At 49.4% G+C, this 13,730-nt stretch overlaps 1 protein-coding gene across 1 annotated transcript; it reads right to left on the bottom strand.

Moving 5' to 3' along the window:
- Positions 1–8,375: 8,375 nt before the first annotated feature.
- LOC136488190 (putative disease resistance protein RGA4) lies at positions 8,376–9,431 on the bottom strand. The gene has a single exon (XM_066485201.1). The coding sequence runs from the start codon at positions 9,429–9,431 to the stop codon at positions 8,376–8,378; it is 1,056 nt and encodes a 351-aa protein (XP_066341298.1).
- Between the last annotated feature and the right edge of the window lie 4,299 nt (positions 9,432–13,730).

The following is a 13,730-nucleotide window of genomic DNA, read 5'->3' on the forward strand; positions in this document are numbered from 1 at the left end:
GTGCCAACCACCAAGTGAATCACCTTGTGCACGTGTGTTAGCATATTTTGACAAACATTTTCAAGGGCGTTAGCACTCCACTAGATCCTAAATGCATATGCAATGAGTTCGAGCATCTAGTGGCACTTCGACAATGGTATTTTGATACGAGTTTCACTCCTCTTAATAGTATGGCTATCAATGCTAAATGTGATCACACTCGCTAAGTGTCTTGATCACTAAACCAGAAAGCTCATTTCAATTTCACCTTTGCCTTGAACTTTTTGTTTTTCTCTTTCTTCTTTTCCATGTCCAAGCACTTGATCATCACCATGGCATCACCATCATCATGATCTTCACCATTGCTTCATCACTTGGAATAGTGCTACCTATCTCATGATCACTTAGATGAACTAGGTTAGCACTTAGGCTTTCAACATTCACCAAAACCAAACTAGAGCTTTCAGTGGAGCGGGGACTTGACTCATTGCCAGCGGTTCCCTGACTCTGTCTTTACTCTATGGCCACCATCACACAACTGCCTAGAGCATTGTCGTGGGGATTGAAGAGACGCCTAGTCGGTTCCCCAGGGTCCTTTGTAGCCGCTAATGGCTGATCGGAGGGCCTAGAGCCGCTCATAGCGCATCACGTTTGGCTATAAAGGGAGGCCCCTAGGTGACGCACGTCTTCAATCCCTTCCTCTGGCCCCCTCTCTTCTTCTTCCTCAGATCCATCTTCTTTGGTGGTGATGGTGGTGACGATGAAGTGCGACGCTTCCCTTCGAGTGGGCTTGGTGTTGTTTGCGGGGCGACTGCTTCTTCGAGGGTGGAAGGACTCCAGCGGCAGGGAGCTAATGGCATGGCAAAGAGGTAGTTGCAGAACCATGGTGCTGGGCTAGAGACCAGGGCCTCCATTGCTACCGCTGGCCCGAGCCTCTGTGCACTTGCCCTGAGTCCCTACCCCGCTGCCCTCCTTGAGAAAGGGGAAGGATCCTGGTTCCTCGAGCTGCTGGGGGCTTTCTGTTTTGTCAATGGACAAGTTAGCGGCCTAGGGGCTCGGTGATTCATTGCACTGACAAGCTTCACTGAGCGCCACCAGTCCCGAGCAAGGATCGGCTCCCGAACTCTGGCAAGGCGGGGTTAGCCCCGCGTTCACTGTGCATGTCTGTGTGCCATGGAAGCTCGACCGAGGGGCCTTGACCGGGCGACCATGGCCTTTACTACCGTGGTGGTGGGTCGGTAGCGGTTTTTGCCGCCATATATTGTAATCGGGTCGTTCCCAATTGAAGCCCAGTGGCTCACCTCCCGAATGTCCCTCACACTTTTAGTTGCTTCGAGCGACCTTGAAGCCCAGTGGGCCAGCCTTGAACCCTTGGCGATGCCTCTTCTGGGCCCCCGGACTGGCATGCGGTTGGGTGAAACGATCCGATGAAGGGTCGGGAGATAGGCAAAAATCTGCAAAGAAAATAGAATGGACACAAGAGAGGGGAAAGAGGACATAGCTGGTAACACGATGGTTGGGGCTACTCCATTAGTGCCTTGCCGATCTCTCACCTGCTCCTCCTGCTCCATCCGCCTATCCTTGCCTCGCTCGAGGGCCTTCTGCAGCGGTCCTCCTTCTAAGAAGGTCAGCAAGTGGTTAGCTCGGTTGATCCTCTAGTGCGGCCAACCCATCGTTGGGATGGCTCGGGTAGGAAGACAGTGAATAGAATAGATAGAGGTAAGCGAAGCAAGAGGGTTAGGGGACCAGGACTTGTCTTGGTTTTTGTTGTTGGAGAGATAGGCCGGCGAAGGAGGTCGGTAGGTGGGCCATGGCTCGGGAGGTGTCACTACTAGGTGGTTGGCTTGGTGATGGCCTTCCCTCATGGGGAAAGGTCAAAACTCACCTCGATCAGGTCAGCCCCTTTTGGGGAGCCGAGTGCCTGGATGGATGGGCTAGACGAGCCACCGCTGCCTCTAGAGGTCTTGACCGCCTTGCCAGTGCTCGGTCAGTCGAGCATCGCCATTGTCTTGGATGTTTCCTTTGCCTGCGCCCTCCCTGCATCATGGCTAGGGCCGTCGGGAGCACAGGGGCAATGAGTGTGGCTGCTTGGGTGACACAGTCTTGATCGTAGTAGTAGGCTTGCTCGAAGCTGCCCTCGATTATGATGAACCCCTTCGGGCTAGGCATCTTGAGCTTGAGGTAGGTGTAGTTGGGGACGGCCATGAACTTGGCGAAGTACGATCAACGGAGGAGGGCGTGGTAGATACCGTGGAATTTTTTGACCTCAAAGGTGAGCGGCTCCTTGTGGAAGTTGTCTGGCTGGCCGGAGGTGATGTTGAGCCGGATGCGCCCGAGGGGCATGTCTTCCTTCCCTGGCACAATCCCATAGAATGGCACCTTGCTGGGGCACATGCTGCTCTAAGGGATGCCCATCTTGTCGAGGGTGTTGGCGTAGAGTATGTAGAGGCCGCTGCCCCTGTCCATCAGGACCTTGGTGAGGCACGTGGTGCCCACGATTGGGCCGACCATGAGCGAGTAGCGCCCCAGACAGGGACGCGATAGGGATGGTCTTCTTGGTCGAAGGTGATGGCCATTTGGGACCACCAGAGCCGCGTCGGGGCTACAAGGGTGTGGATGGCATTCACCTCCTGCTTGGTGAAGCGGCGTGGCTAGCGGGATTAATACGCTAAGGAGCCCCTGAAGATCATGAGGCAGCGCTCGGCCTCAGGAAACTCGTTGTCTTCCTCCTGGGCGCCGTCCGCCAGGTCGCTAGCCTTCAGGTTAGGCTTCTAGGCCTTGCCTTGTTGATCGAGGGTGCTATGGATATACCCCTTCATGGTAGCACAGTCCTTGAGAAGATGGTTCGCTTGCCCCTCATGGAACGGGCAGGGGGACTCGAGCACCTTCTCGAAGTGCTCTAGTCATGCAGCGCGCCCACGGGGCTGAGGTCTGGCGGCGCGGTTGGTCGCGGTGACCATCTCCTCCCCGTGGCACTTTCAGTCCATGTGCCGCCTGTTGCAGCGTCGCTGGGACGAGGCGGGACTGTCGACGCCATCACCACCACTGAGGTGGCCGGTGGCCTTGGCTTTCCCACTGAAGTTCACTTGGATGGCCTCCTCGCCGATGGCATACTGGGTGCTGATGTCCAGGAGCTCCGACATTGTGCACGTTGTCTCGCGGCCGAGTGTGTGGACGAGCGCCTCGCAGGTCGCGCCGTAGCTGAAGGCATTGATCACATCGGCCCTCTGCTTGTTTAGGAGCTCATTGCGCTTCTTGGAGAAGCGATGAATGTACTCCTGGAGGGTCTTGTCAGCCCTCTGCTTGTAGCTATGGAGATCCCAAGAGTTCCCCCGGTGGGTGTAGGTACCCTTGAAGTGGTCGATGAAGACCGCACGAAGATTGCCCCAGCAGCAGATGCTGCTAGGCTCAAGTTGCTCAAGCCAAGCTCTGGTCGAGCTTGATAGAAGTAGAGGAATATACTAAACAACGAAGTCATTGTCCGACCCCTCAGCCTTCATGGCGAGGCGGTAGTCCCCGAGCCAATGGTCCGGGTTGGTCTCGCCGTTATACTTGGAGATGTGCGTTGGTGGTCGGAAGCGTCTGGGGTAGGGAGTCGCCCCGTCGCTCAGGGGTACGGGACTACGCCTGAGCGTGGCACCTGGCCTCGATGGTGTTGCGGACGTTGCGGTCATCACCGATCTGGTGCCGCATGGGGGGACGCCAAGGAGAAAGGTCGCGCCTTCGCTCCTACCGAGGCTTGGCGCCCCAGATCCACGGCTTGTTGGAGCTTTTGTCGAAGGTGTCGCTGCTGCTCCCCACCACCTGTGGGGTGTGAGACTCGAAGCGCCCCCCATTGTCGATAGCCATCGTCTAGGACGGCCGGGAGAGCGAGGTGTGGCGCCAAGAGGCTAAACTCTCAGCCTGCTGCTCGAGGGCGACGCGGGAGGAGCCGCTTCGCCTTGTTCCGCCACTCCTTGGTCTTTGGGTCCGACGTGTCGAAGATGTCTTCCAGGCAGCAAGCGGCGGCCGCCATGTTGTACGCCATGCAGGGGAAGCAGAGGCCACTGGGAGCCCCCGTGCGGGGGTCGTGGTCGTCGCCGAGAGGGTGCACGGTTTGCTGCCACGCAAATTCCTATCTTTGGCACTTGAGCTCTGCCTCGGTGGCCTCCAAGTCCACCTGCTGAGCACGCAAGCGGTCTGCCTTCTCCTAAAGGTAGGTTGTGTGGCTACGAGGACTCTAGTCCAGCGGCGTGAGCCTGGGAGCCTCCTCAGCAAGATCATCGCCGTCGACGTGGTAGCACATGCATGGTAGGGCGTCATAGTCGATGTCGTCGAAGTCGTATTCCGGTCTATTCCCTGAGATGATCTTGAGGAAGGTGCGGAGTGAGGGGACGTCAGTCCCTACTACGCCAGAGAGGATGACGCTTTCGCGGAGCCTCATGACTGATGAGGTGCTCCAGCTCCAGCTGGAAGGACGCCCCCACATTCTGTATCTCGAAAGGCAGGTCCGAGAGGTAGTACCAGAAGGGATCAGGAGGCAGGGGCACCTCACCAGTGGCGATCTAGTGGTGGACGTTAGCCAGCATGTAGAACATCTTGAGGCGGTCCGACACAGTGGGGTTTGGGCCTAGACCGTGCCAGATCTAATGGGCCAGGACCTCGAGATCTGTTCCCAAGAGCCCTGGTGGGGCGGGGGGGGGGGGGCAACACCGGGGGCTCGTTGCCCGCCGACGCAACCCCATGGAGTGGATGAAGCTCGCCATAGCAGTTGGTGATGTAGGCCAGGGTCCCAAAGTTGAGGACCCTGCCCAGAGCGAAGGCGCCGGCCGTGACGGAGAACTCGCCGGGGAAGCGGACACCACCATCTAGGGCGGCGCCGCTTGTTCCGGCAATGAGGCGGGTGGCTCCAGCCACCGTAGAGCTAGAATCGCACTCGACGCTACCCCCTACTTGGCGCGCCAGTTGTCGCGGGGTCAAAACCGCGGCAAGCATGTTGTTCAAGTCGGTATCAGAGTACGGGGTCTCCGGTGGCTCGGGTGGACTCAAGAACACAAGAACCACACAGAGAAGACACAACGGTTTATCCTGGATCGGGCCAATTCGGTCCCTATGTCCAGCAGCTAATGATCCTCATACACAAGAGCACCAAAAATCTGGGGGTTACAATTGTGTAAAGGAAGAAGATTTGGTAGGGGGTTAGCTCGGTGCTAGTCCTAAGGTTGCCTCACCGCCGGTGGAGTATCCCCCTCGTCGCAGAGGAAGGAGACGGTCGGATGCAGTGGAGAGGGGCTCTCGGTGCCCTTCTCTAGGTTGCCTTGCTCTCGGTGCAGAGCGGAGGCAGATGGAATGGAATGGAGAGTCTGGTGATCGAATTGGGATCCTCCCACTTCTAGGTCCGACTTTATCCCGTATATAATGAGATACGTCGGGTACAAGGCGGTTTGAGGGTTCAAATCTATAGTCTACGTGCGCTGGAGTCCAGGAGAGGCTTGTAGTGGTGCGCCGTGGATCGTCGAGGTGCCTTGGAGCCGAAGAACCTGGGCATCGTCTGGCTGCTCTGTTCTGACACTCTGTGTGTCAAAGGGTGTCGACTTGGACCGGCCTCCCCTGGGTGAGACCTTCTGGAGTCTTCTTGGGGGCGAAAGAGGTCGGCCCCGGGGGCTGACGCGCGGGCCTGGAAGCCCCTGAGCTACCGAAGGCCGCAGGAAGCTTTGTATTCTTGTGTCACGCCCCAGACATGACCCTATCGGAGGAGCAGTTAGTAGGGGCATGCCTAGGGAGCGGCGCCAGGGAGCCCCCGGGCATAGGTAGCCTGGGGCTTGTTTTCTTGTGCCTGGGCCTTGGCTGGCATCGTTAGCCGGGCAGGAGCCAAGGACCGGGCTTGGTCGTGCCGTAGATCGGGAGCACAAGGCTTGGGGAAGCCCCCGAGCCCTAGGCGTCAGGCTTGGCCGGGTCTCTTTGGCAGAGGGTGCGCGCGAGCGTGCCCGATGGGCATAGCCTCCGAGCCCCTGGGCGATCCTGAAGGGGTCGGTCGGGGGGTCTTATTCGTTCGGGAACCATTGAACCCGAGGCTTAACATACCTGTACGTTAGGATCTCATCAGTATGTATGTTTGATTGGTCGATATATTAATCTAACTTTATTTTAATAACCGAAATGTATAGAATGGATCATGGAGGATTCAAACTATACAGCCACGATGTTGTCAGAAATTGGTCCTGCTATCGGCCAGGTTGAAGGTGAAAGAAGGAACCAGAGAAACCAGATGATTTATTTTAAGGAACATCCGTCTCTGCTGATGGTTCGGTAATTAACTAATTGGTCCCAATACAAGTCTACACCAAGCTAGTCCTGGTTTGAAACCCAAAGTTTGGTTCCTTATATGATCCTACTAGAAAATAAATTCGTCCCTTTGTGACAGTTGACACTATATGTTCAATTTCGTTGCAACATACCATGAGATTATTCATAAAAGGACCAAACACCCCTGGTAGAAAAACGAACAGATGGAAGTCAATTATTAGGATCCAACTCGAATGGTTATTAAAGTGTGCACATCTTGACCTGAAGAAGCTACGTTTTTCTCCCTTATTCATTCTCTCTTGGATGCAGGTAAACCTAATGTGATATCCCTTGTATCCTTAGCTTTTTAACCATTCAAGAGATGAGACAAGTGAGGCAAGTTACATGGACAATTACTCAAGTGTCTATGGTAAAACCTGTCTATCAGGATATATGCCAAAGGCCCCATGAGTACTTTTCTTAACTTTTTATGCCATGTTCAGAACAGAACTTTAAATCATATTTTATTTTAACATGTTTACAGGATCTTGTAAAATTGTAATAGTTTGAAAAGGTTGTTAGAGAAAAGGATAAAAATTACATATGCTATATGTTAATATCTAACTCGATTATATATTTAAAAGTTACAACCCTGTCACCGAATATTAGGACTTCTGAAAATTAGGACAAAATAAATTAGGCAACAAGAGAAAGCCTAACATTCCCATCATTAAACAGTAGTGCCCAGTCCTGATTGTCTTTAATAGTACAGGCTATAAATTGCTGATTCTTGTCAGACCGTGGAGGATGGGACTCGGTGTTGGAGATATTAAACCTTAAGCACTAGAAGCCCTTTGCAACGAAACGATACAATATAGTAAAAGTTTAGAAATATTAATCTCATGACCATTGAAAGGGTTGCGGCTCTCAAAAAAATCTAGAGTTGTGACCACAAGTATCAGTAACATTGTAATTATGCTTGTACATGATCTCTTATGAAACTGCAAAAGCACCTACAGTAATTTGTGTAATGTAAGAAAATTTTTAAAAAATATTACTACATGTTACTAACTTTATTATTGTTTGTAGTTTACACTTATTCCTTTTTAGGCTTTTATTTCGCATGTTCTTTATCATGCTCTGTGTTCGTGATTCTTTACCGACATTTCACTACTATAGAAATGGATTCCGCCAACACTATTTCACCATTGTTCTATTAAAACCATCGGTAAAAATATATCACCGCCGGTAGTCGAACCGTTGATAAAATGGCTTTGACCACCGTTTGTGTCATGGCCTGGTTTTCCCATTGGTTCAAGATACAAGTTGGATTTGAAAACCGGTCTTGATTATATAGCCGGCCTGAAACCCTAGCCCATTCTTTCTCCCTCACCGACACCACCTCCCAACCACCTCTCTCTTCCTTACCCGAGCACTTCCTTCCGCCCCATCTCTCCCTCACCCGCACTCCCTCCTGGCCCTCTCTCTATTCCACGGTACCACCGCGGCCCTAAGACTGGATCTACCATCGGCGTGGGCGGCAGACACCACCCATGGTCCTCGGCAGCATGGCGGACGCCACCCAACATAGAGATGGACCTCGATGTCACAATCCTCACCACTTGGAGCAGCTGGCGCAGACCAGCATAGACGACTGCATGCACACATGACATGTGTACCTTTTAATTATTTTTATTCAATTTTCAATATCGGTTTCAATGTGGCGGTGATGAAGGTGAGCATCACTGCCGAACCGCAAAACCAGTGGTGGCGTTGGTTTTCAAGGCGGCGGAGATAATGTTTGTGTAGTAGTGTTTTGAAAGTGGTTTACAAACCCTAGATTTCTAATATTAATGCTAAGACAAATAAATGTCTAGGTTAATTTATAGCCCTTAACAATTTTGTACAACCAAGTGCATAAGGGCATTCTTCGTATAGAGTTTCGTTATGTGGATTGTAAGAGTGCCACATCATTTTGATGAGTGAAATGATCCCGCTTAGGACACAATTTTATAAATAGATAGTGAAGCATGGTGAAGCAAATGTGAATCACATGCGCAAGATTACCAACATCTAAATAGGTAGTGAAGCAAATGTGCAGGCATGAATCTGTAACAAAATAAATCTATAAATTAACTTATACGAACCTGCTTCTTGAGCAAAGACTTGGCATCTTCTTGCTCTAATTTGTCGACATGGTGGTAGGGCACCTCCGACATCATGCCTTTAGCGACCATGTCATGTCTAGTGGTAATGAGGACACAACTACCTTGAGCTAGGATGCTTAATAATGGAGTTTTGAGGACACCCTCCCATGCATGGTGGTCCCAGATATCATCCATCACCAATAGTGTCTTGCACCCCTGCAAGGCTTCCTTCAGGGTTCGCATTAGTGCAGCCTTTGTGTTTCTAGCTGCTTGATGGTCTCCTTGCGCTTCATTTATAGCTCGCTCCAATAGATCAATGTCGCTAAATTCTTGATTGACACTCAACCATATTCTCTTTTCAAATTCTAGTTTGATGATGTCATTGTTGAAGATCTTCTTGGCAATGGTGGTTTTGCCAATCCCTCCTACTCCCACTATAGCATAGACCATAATTTTTTTGTGTTCATGTATATTTTTCTCCTTCTTTGTGAGCAAATCCACAAGATTTCTTGTGTCCTCCTTAATCTTCTCACCAAAAACACCTAACTCATCCTCCCCCATTGTCTCACGCCTAGCACGACGAGAGGATTCTAACTTTTGCCTGCTATCCTCATAAGATGCAAGGTTAATGAAGTTAAATGTTTTGCTACGCTTCTCAATGTCATCTAGCCTCTCATTAAGATTTTTTATGCGATTACCAATGCCATGAGCATGGAGAGGATCCCTCATACAAAATAGCAAGGGATTGAAGCAGCCCATATCCATGCTTGGACCCCTTCCCATGGCCTTGAGCTGGCACAAATCAAGGATGTTGCCGGCATCATACATGACATTCGTAAGCTCTCTCACCCATGATTGTACACTCTCATCGATCATGTTCTTCTTGTCAGCATCGGCAAGGAACCTCTTAAGGTCCCCGAGCTTGATGTCCATCTTCTTTATCTCATCAGGGACACCCAACAGCAGATGCACCTCTTCTTTAGTCATCTCCAACAACATGTCTTGGAGGTATGATCCTAAAGCATCCAATACCGCCGCCATTGTTGTTTGGTATCTAGAAAATCGTGATTAGATAAAATGTCATTTTTTGATAATGTGGTTTGTTTAGAGATGCTGAATGCATTAAGGCCCCGTAACATGGGCACTACTCAAATGGCAAAACTGTAGCACTAGATAAGTACTAGAACAGAGTTGATAGTAGGGAATGTTGCAACTAATCACAAAATGATAATTGAAGGGCCTGGCTTTGGTACCAGATCTGTTATATAGTAACAAGATAAAAGCACAGAGCTGAAAAATTAGTTAGTAGAAGATGTAAATATTTGAACGTTTGATCTATGGATGATGTTGCTATATATACTTGGCACCTAAAATCTGAAAGGAGTCACACCAATCTCAACCTGCATGTGAGTATGTTTGTGTGTGGAAGATAAGTAACATATCTAACAATAATAAGAAACAAAGAAAGAAAGAAAGAAAGTGGATGGACAGAAAAATAGAGAGGGGGAGAGAACAGGGAAGTTGTGGTAAGCCTGGTGCATATGTATTTCATTTGTTTACATTCTATCTAGTATTATGCTTGGTTTGCTTGTGTTGTCATCAATCACAAAAAATGGGGACATTGTAAGGATAATGTGCCAATTATCGTATCTTAGAGTTTTGGTGATTTAGATGACAACGCAAGCCAAGGACTAATATATATGTTAAATATATGTTAGATAACTGAAAATAGGTCCTAGGTGTGGAAGAAAAGAAATTGGCGTGAAAACCGGCGATGAAATGGGGCAAAAAGTACTTGGTGCGCTGAAGAAGCACATGTTGGACAGCCTGGCGATGGGAGAAATATATGCACCTGACAATTGAAGATAGAAGTGCCTACGAAAAAATTCCTTGCTTGAGTATCGGACGATCCAGTAGAAAGGCAGAAGCATGGATCATTCGATGATGACCAGAGACCTAGCCACTGTGTAGCCCTGGTAGGCAGAGAGCATTGAACCACCCAGCGAAATGAACCGTGAAGTTGGCGGATCATCCGGTGTGGTCCAGTGGAGTGACTAAAGGTGTTTGCAAGCACCAGATGACCCGGCGATATTAATTAAAAAAAATCAAACAATGTATCGTCCAACAATTGGAAAAAGTAAACGAGTAGTTCAATAGCTAGTAACACCGTCTGATCTTGTGATGGATCTTTTGAAGACAGTAAATCATTCCAGTGTTTACAGGAAATTTGACGGACTTTTCCGGTGGTTATTGCAGATGGGCTATGTATATGAACTTGCCTTTCACTTGCTTGTGTGTGTCTTAGTACCCTTTAGTTTGAACATCTTTGAGACGGTGATCATCCATTCTTGGTGTGGAGTGGTGGCGTATTTTTGTGCAGGGGCGGATCCAAAATCAGCCCGGGGGGGGGGGGGTGGGCTAAATAACAGGAAAAGTCTTTGAGTTGGGATTTCATAGGGATTTTAGGCTGAATTGAGAGCTAGTTGGGCCGATATCATCCTTGTATTTGTGGCCCACGGGGGGGGGGGGGGGGGGGGGCTGCAGCCCACCCTGAATCCGCCCTTGTCTGTGTGCAAAGGACGAGGAGACCCCCTAGTTTGGAGAAGATCCATAGTGTATATAGGGTCAAGGCAACTAGAAGAGCCCGGTGGCGGTGGTGAAACTTCATAATTCAAGGGATAGCCTTAGGTTAGCTGGGAGCTTTCTATCACAAGTCAAACACCATGACAGGGAGAGAATTTGTGTTTGATTCGTGTTTAAGACCTGGCTCGGCTAGCCAACTAAGCCTAGGTTACATTGGTTAGCTTAGCATGCACAAGAAATGGTGTGACTGGATGTCTAGTTTGCCTTGTATATAATCACCCATCTTTATGCTAGTAAGTTGCCTCTTTGAGACATTCTATCGAACAGGTGCTCAGCCACATGCCAAACCATCTCTACTGCCAGCATGCTCCTCTATGCCCTCACACGCGGGCACCTACGCCATTCCCACACTCAGGCCAAAGTAGGAAGAAGCAGTTGAGCACGAGGACGGAGTATCACGGGTGCAATGGTGGTGATGTAATCGTAGGTAGGGGCCGAGGCACCTTGTGCAGAGCTAGCACGAGTGCCGAGCCAATGGGTGCTGTCGACCGCCTCCGACCATGTTGTCCTCAAGTTTTAAGGCCAATGCTTCTAACCATGATGTTGAGCTCGCCCTCCTCTATGGAGGGTTCCAATGTGGTGCTCGGCCTGGGTTCTTGGCGCTCCTCTCCTCTTTGGCAGGTGCTCGGTCCTTGTCGTGCTCTCCGGCTGGTGCTCAATGGCGGGGTTCCAAGCGGGGACTAAGGGACTAGAGGTGAGGTGACAGGGACCGATGGCCTTGAGGTGAGACATGTGCTAGTCAAATCGGGCTCCATGGAAATGTCTATAGAGGTTGTTTCCAGTAAAACAGGCTTAGGGGTGTTGAGTGCGTTGTTGGACCCAATCTATATGCCCTTCCTAGGCAACCAAATAGGCCCGACCTGCATTGCTGGAGCCTAGAAGGTGGTAGGATTGGATTTAGGTTTAGACTAGTTCATAGAATTGGCTCTAGGTTGCAAAACTATTTGTGGGAATGGTTAGTTAGAGCAAACTAGAAAAACCATAAATGCACATCATGCTAAAGTGGCTTGGTTTTTCTTGTGTTAATTGAAATTAAGCTGTAGGATTTAAGTTTAAAATTAGACACCCAATTCACCCCCTGTTAGGTGTTCTCGAGACCTTAATGGAGGGAGTATTACCAAATCTAATTTTGACATGCAAACAAGCCTCTAGAGACCTTAATGGAGGGAGTATTACCAAATCTAATTTGGACATGCAAACAAGCATGGATATTGATGGTCGAAGCCTCCTGTGTTCAATATGGTGTCTTAGCTTGCCCAAAAGTATCGTATATATACTCCCTCCCTCCAAAATCAGACCATTCTAAGTTTGACAAAATTTACATAAAAGAATAAAAGTACTTACAATACCAGGTTAACAGCATTAGATAAGTTACGAAATCTAGTTTCATATGTAATTCGCCTCTTTCATATTGTACTGTTGATGTTAATACTCCTCACTATAAACTTAGTTAAATTAGGATAGTTTGACTAATTAGGACAACCTTAGATCCATATATTTCAGGACAAAAAAAAGTATGGCATTAGTGATGTATACATTTCAGAAACTGTTTTTGTCTTTGTGAATGATAATACAAACACACGGATCTTTCAAAAACACACACAACCGCAAGGAAGAGGAGAATGTTTATATATAGGGATTTTTGTTAACACATGGCTGATTTGTGCGTAGCACACTTGATTCATCGATTTTGTCCGCTGGACACCATGATTTTGTGTTTTATGTCTCCAACACAGCTAAGAATAAAATGACTATGATCTCTCCTTTGCTGCTGAGCAGTAATACATCAGCAAGAACTCTCGATTCCAATCGAGGGTGAAATGGTTTGCTACTGCCAGTGGTGGTGCCACCACCCGGTGACCCCGAGGGGCCAACAGGTGCCCATCGGTGAAGTGGAATGGGATTTTTTTTGTTTGTACCAAAGAGAGACTCCAGGATTGAGCCAACGGGATTGACAAGAAGCTACTGATTCAATGCCACTGGTGGCCCTAATTTGAAGGGCATGCATGGAGAAGACCATGGATGCGGGCGTGTGGACCTTTGGTGCTTGGGACCCTGGTATAGTACACTGCATGAGCATGTGGCGCTGGCCCACATGAGCGTTAACGTCTAGAGCTGGTGGGGCAGGATGCAGGACGGGAGCGATGGTGCTTACCATGCATAGCCCAACAGAAGGGAGGCAGTTGACACATGCACGTGCTTGTAGCAGCGGCGCAGGGTGCGGGAGGGGAAGGTGGCCCATGGCATCCACACAACAGTTACTGTGGCACGCCTCTCCCAAGAGGTCTCGCTGCCCAAGGAGTTTCGTTCTGGTGGAGGAAACGAGTGCTGCGCAGTGGAGGTTTGGCGATAACAACATGGTCCAATGTGGAAATGAGTCGAAGGGAAGAGAGTGTCAAGGGCAGAATGGTCCTTTGACTGGGCATGGCGTGTCATGGAAAAAAATAATGTTTTCGCAACGTGTTTGTGACTAATTCAATGAGTACAATGCGTTGTGCACAAATCCACTCTTTTTTCAGTGTCCTGTGGACAAAAATCCCTTATTACACTGTCAACAGATGAAGCACATGAATCAAGCAAACAAGAACCGAATATAGAAGGGGACAACATACAATTTTTGTATAACTATCAACAGATGAAGTATAAGCTAAGGGGTGTAGGGTGCATTGCTAGAGCTAGTCTGCAGGCCCTTCCGAG

Source organism: Miscanthus floridulus, chromosome 10 (assembly GCF_019320115.1).
Source record: "Miscanthus floridulus cultivar M001 chromosome 10, ASM1932011v1, whole genome shotgun sequence".
Taxonomy (NCBI): Eukaryota; Viridiplantae; Streptophyta; class Magnoliopsida; order Poales; family Poaceae; genus Miscanthus; species Miscanthus floridulus.